General features: G+C 40.5%; 2 protein-coding genes across 2 annotated transcripts; both read right to left on the reverse strand.

Annotated features, from left to right (window-relative positions):
• Nucleotides 1-1301: 1301 nt before the first annotated feature.
• On the reverse strand, nucleotides 1302-3609 carry LOC108300590 (calcium uniporter protein, mitochondrial-like). The gene is given in 2 exon segments (XM_037736695.1): nucleotides 1302-3003; nucleotides 3006-3609. Coding segments are annotated over 2 exon segments (1047 nt in total). The 5' UTR covers nucleotides 3598-3609; the 3' UTR covers nucleotides 1302-2548.
• Nucleotides 3610-4143: 534 nt separating this feature from the next.
• On the reverse strand, nucleotides 4144-5440 carry LOC108300593 (S-phase kinase-associated protein 1-like). The gene has a single exon (XM_037736696.1). The coding sequence runs from the start codon at nucleotides 5334-5336 to the stop codon at nucleotides 4860-4862; it is 477 nt and encodes a 158-aa protein (XP_037592624.1). The 5' UTR covers nucleotides 5337-5440; the 3' UTR covers nucleotides 4144-4859.
• Between the last annotated feature and the right edge of the window lie 260 nt (nucleotides 5441-5700).

Here is a 5700-nt window from a genome sequence, read left to right on the forward strand (position 1 = left end):
TAACAAGCCCCATATCCTATCACTCAGCCCTTATTATCAGCAACCCATGGTCAACCTTTTTTCATTTGTATCTTTATCCACCCACCCAATATTATTTTGAAGCAAATTGAAGATATCATATCTTTTTGCTCAGAAATATAACTTCTGTTGAGAGAGAAACTTTGGCACACATTAAAACTTTGAAGAGTTTATTTGAGCAACGAGCAATTCTTTGATTAGGCCGCTTCAAACTGGAAATGGTTTGGGCTTTGAGGAAGGAGCAGGAGGGGAAGGCTTTAGTAGGGTGAATGCAGCAGCAGAGCAAAGACATTATTTGATTGGTTAAACTTTCAGTAATTGCCTTATTTGGACTATCCAATAGGAAGTTCAAGACAGTATAACTAATGTCCAGTTGGTCTCCTGTGATTGGCTAAGTTTCTTTTAAATTAACTGCTTACAGGAAATGAGACTGAGTTAGGTTTTAGCTTGCTCAGTAGGAACTTAGAGCCACCTCAGTCTAATGGCCCCTCATTTACTTATTTAAATACTTCAACACCATTATCATATTTCATTTTATTTTATTATTATTATTTTTTTTGGAGGTGGAGTCTGTCTCTGTCACCCAGGCTAGAGTGCAGTGGTTCAATCAATCCTCTCGCCTCAGCCTCCCAAGTAGCTGGGTGTGCACCACCATCCCTGGCTAATTTTTTTTTAATCTTTTTTTTTTTTAATTGAATAAGTATTTATTGTTCCAGAAGGTACATTGCTTTTTATACATATTTCATAAATGATACAGGATTTTACACATGTTCAATAGTTTGCTATTTGTTTAAAGAACTTTTCTCCATGTCCTCCCTCCCTTGCCTCCCACACACCCCGAAAAGTTTGCTCATTGCACTGTGCTGTTTCTTCTTAAAAATCCTATGCACAAACAGGATAAATGGTTTAAAAATAATTCACACAACAAAAATAAATGAGGGAAAGAGCTGACGACTGGGGGTGGTGGTGGGAGAAGGAAGTGGGCAGAGGGTGAGGAAGTGGAGACATGCATCCTTTCATTCCATCATGCCAATGAAAGGGATGGCTGGCCTTCAACCTTTGCAAGGCACCTGGAGTCTGGGTTTGTCGTTTAAAGTTTTTCTTTTCATACACAATGATCCCAAAGGAGGAAGAAAAAGAGAAAGAAACTCCTTGCCACAATGACGAAAAATGAATCATGTGAAATAAAAGGCTAATCAGTGGTGTGGCAGCCCCCGTCATCCTTTCCATCCTGCCCCTACAGCAGTTAAAAACAGGATTAAAAACACCGATTCCTTTGACTCTTCAAGCGCAGATGTCATCTGGAAATATGGTATAAAACGTTTTGACAAAGTAAAAGATTAATTTTCTTTCTCTCAGTTTAAGATAAGAAAATATAGGGTGAAGAGAGTAGGCTGAAGGAAGCCCTAGAACTGTATTCCTGTATAAAGATATTTGCACCCTTTGAGATCCACACACTTGATTTACAACAACTGAAGTTGTGGAGGTGTGAGGACTCCCAAACAGTGTGGAAGTGTGTGTCCTTTGAGATGAACAAAGCCTCCAGACAAGGCAGTGCCATCTGGCTGGCCTGGAATGCTGTCACACAAGCAGATTAGCAATAAAATTATTTGGGTTGAAATGGCTACAGAGCCATGATTTTTAGCCAGTTTGTAAACCTTACATCTTCCTGATTTGGTAGAACAGCTGAACACCCCTCCTCTCTCTGACTTATGTAGTGGAGGGAGAGGGGATTATCAATAGATACGCATATAAAGGAGGGCAAATTTTCCTCCTGTGAAAGACTAATTAATAGAAAAACAAAATCAAACCAACAACCTCATGCAGTGTTGCCAATAATTTTTAGACACTGATCCAGAGCACTGGGCTATACAGACATTTAAGAAAGTATTAAGAGATAAAGTATCAATTATTAAACAGTTGTAAGTTGGTTCCAATTATCAAATGGAAAAAAATGAGTGTAGCCAAGAGGAACAGGTAGGTGGTCAGTAAAGGGGTGCAGGAGGGAGAGATTCCTGGTAACTCTGCAGAGACTGGGTCCGATTTAAAATAAATGCTAATGATATGCACTCAGATTGCCATCCACATATCATGAGAATCTGCTTTTCTGGTATATTTATTTACTCCTATGTCAAAAATAGGGAAAGTTAAATTAAAAAAAAAATAGAGCAGAGTGGGGTGCTGGTGTGTTACTGTTTTGCTGACTCTGCAGAGAAGATGCAAGAAACAAACACCCCCAGCGTCACTTTCTCTTTATGAATCTCTCGACTATATAACTGCATCATTTTTATCCAGAAAGTGAGATACTTGGTTAAGACAATATTCACTAAGCCCTTTGATCTTATATTCCACAATGCCTGATCCTCAGGTTTTAACACTCCCTTCTTCCCTCAGATCCTTTCTGTTTTTGTTTTATAATTAAAGGTAAAAACGCTCTACCCCCACATGGTTCCCAGCTTCCACCTGCAATGCTTTAATTAAAAAGGCAAACACGTGTTCCTTCTGCTGGGATTCAGAGGCTCTTTGCAGATCAATCTTTTTCACCAATTTGTTGGAGAGGCAGATGTACTTGTAATGGGTCTCTCAGTCTCTTAAGGTCCATTTCTGCCTGAGCAATTGCATCCTTGAGTTGATTGTATTTCTCTAGGTCAAAACGTGACTTTTTGGCTCCTTTATGGAAAAATAATAAGTATTATCTGTCTCTGGCTTCTGGATAAACATACTCCTGGCGTGTCATTACAAAACATGCATACATTGCCATGGCACTTCCATAAGTGATGAAGTAGGTGACCGGCTCCATGATGTCCCAGGAATATTCCCACCAGGTAAGCCGGGCCAAAATGCCAAACTGTGTGGCCATGTAGGCAAGGCCACCCCATAGCACCAAAGTGGTCCTCTTCTCAGCTTTTCTGCTAATCTCAATTCTTACCTTTTCCAGGGGAGCCAGATGCTCTTTGAGATCCTCTAGTCTTTCCATAAGCTCCTTTCCTTGTTTAACTGGTGCTGCTCAATGCACAGTGTGGTATATAGCTGCTGGACCAATGTCTTTACATCATTCAACGTTGCTGCATTTTCATGACTTAAGAGGTCTCTTTTTGGTGGTAGTACATGATATGTTAAGTCATTAATGACCAGCTTAAAGTCATCAAGGAGGAGGAGATCTATCCCTGTTGAAGCAGCAACACGAACGCCATCTGGTGAATAGACGGCAACTCTGTCAATTCCCCGATCCTCTTCTTGCAGTTGTAAAAACACACCAACAGAGTCAGAGATAGGCTTGAGTGTGAACGGACAGCGTTCACGCCGGGATGGTAGCCTCACAGATATCACAGGTAACCCATTTTGATAAACCACTGTAACATCATCAGAGGGCACAACAGTACTGCAATAAACAACTCTCAAATTCTGCCAGGAAGAGAGCCTCTGGTGTACCGTCCGGTGGTGCTGCTGCTGCCGGTGGCGGCTGACGCCCAGCCCGGGGAAACAGCCTGCAGTCAGCGCCCCGCAGCCGCCGGCGCCCCCGCCGCCGCCCCGAGAGGAGAGGAGCAGCAGGAGCGATCTACCTGCGGCGGCCGCCATCTCTCAACTGCTTTTTTTAATCTTATAGTAGAGATAGTCTGTCTATATTGCCCAGGCTGGTCTTGAACTCTTGGCCTCAAGCAATCCCCCTGCCTTGGCCTCCTAAAGCTCTGGGATTACTGGCCTATAATTATCTCCAGTCATTATCACATTCTAAAATAATTAGCATTTCCTAAATATCAAATAACTAGTGTTACAATCAATTTCCAGTTATCTCATAAATGTTATAAAATGTTTTAACCATTTGTTTATTTGAATTAGGGTCCAAATAAATTCTAAAATTTGCAGTTGGTCTCTATGAATCTATGGGTTCCTTATTATTGTTTATTATTATTTCTTATTATTTTTATTATTTATTTTTATTTTTATTTATTTTTTTTACAATATAACTTACTTTTTATTGAAAGTATCCTGCACTCATGATGGATGTTTTCTGAATTTTACCACATATTTTAATGTTAAAAGTTAAATTATTTTTTACATGCAAGTAGTGTAAATAATTTTCCCCACATGGGAGCACTGATTATAAAAAGATGACACCCCACATAGGTTAAGTGTCTTTAATTGAAAAGCTAACAAACTGTCCAGTTACATTTCTCCCAAAAAACCACAAACTGGGTAGTAACTGAGTCTCTAGGCAATATATTTAAAGCTAAGAGGATTAAAAATAAAATTAAAGATAAAGAAAACAAGTCCTCAGATGCAATGAAGGGAGGAGCCCTGCTAAATACAGGCTACTCAAAACAGTGGTAGTCCTTGCCTGCAGGAGGCTGAAAGACATTCTAGTAACTCCACTCAGAACATTTTCTTCAAGAAGCCTTTTCCAGTTTCCAACTCATGAATAAAGATAATATTTTGTTAATTTTATTCCAGATAACTTTTTTGCAGGTTGTTTTATTTACAATGCCAACTTTTAAAAGGTCACTAAAGTTAACTGGACAATAAACTAGGCAGACATTGCTTTACAAAAAAGAGGGAAAGCCCAAAATGCCACTTATAGAGAACCCACAGTTCAGTTTTATTCAGAGCAAAGAAAAAAGAAACTTTCAATCATACTAGAAGAAACTCAGCCGTAGATTTGGAATCTGTACTCAAACTACACATGCAATGAGGACAATATTCTGCTAATACAATTGACTTGCTGCTGCTTTTGTCTACTGTTTGTCTAATATTAACAATTATAAACCGAGCAGTGCAACTAGTATTTGGAACAATCCTTACAGTGTTACAGTGTCAGGCACAACATTTCACTTCTCTTCACATCACTGGTTCTCTTTGCGTACCTGGGCTTCCTCCTCTTCGGTAAAGTCATTTTTGATATTGAAGGTCTTGCGAATCTCCTCAGGAGTTTTCCCCTTGATCATATTGGCAACAGTCTTGCATGTAACATCAAGCAAACCTTTGATGTCTAAGAAGTTTGCAGCCAGAATGAGTTCAAAAAGTGTTCCTTGGTCAACTTTCAGGAATTCTTGGTCCCAAACAGGAATATCATCTGTTTGCTTTTCTTTGTTCTCATCATCCTCAGGAGGAGGAGGGTCATCCTTGTGGTGGGTGCACCACTGAATGACCTTTTTTAATATTGCCGCATTAACATTTGGCAGAGGAACTGGGTCATCATCTCCTTCATCATCCATTCCCAAATCTTCCAACATGGTCTTGATAGTCACAGATTGTTTGGCAATTTCCACATCAACTTCAAATATCTCTCCATCAGAACTCTGCAATTTAATTGAAGGCATGGCGTTCGGTGTTAAGGAGATGGCTGGCCAAAGGCTGACGAGAGCCGCAAGGCGTCAGAGAAGAGAGAGAAAGGCTAAGAACGAAGCCACTACAGCGGCGTGGCGTGGCGTCTGCTCTTATTTTATTTTATTTTGTAATGAAGTCTCGCTCTGTTGCTCAGGATGGAGTGCAGTGGCACGATCTCGGCTCACTGCAACCTCCACCTCTCGGGTTCAAGCGATTCTTCTGCCTCAGCCTCCTGGATAGCTGGGATTACAGGCACACGCCACCACTCTCGGCTAATTTTTGTATTTTTCGTAGAGACGGGATTTCACCATATTGGCCAGACTGGTCTCGAACTTCTGACGTCATGATCACCCACCT

This window comes from Cebus imitator, unplaced genomic scaffold (assembly GCF_001604975.1).
Source record: "Cebus imitator isolate Cc_AM_T3 unplaced genomic scaffold, Cebus_imitator-1.0 Scaffold28, whole genome shotgun sequence".
NCBI lineage: Eukaryota > Metazoa > Chordata > Mammalia > Primates > Cebidae > Cebus > Cebus imitator.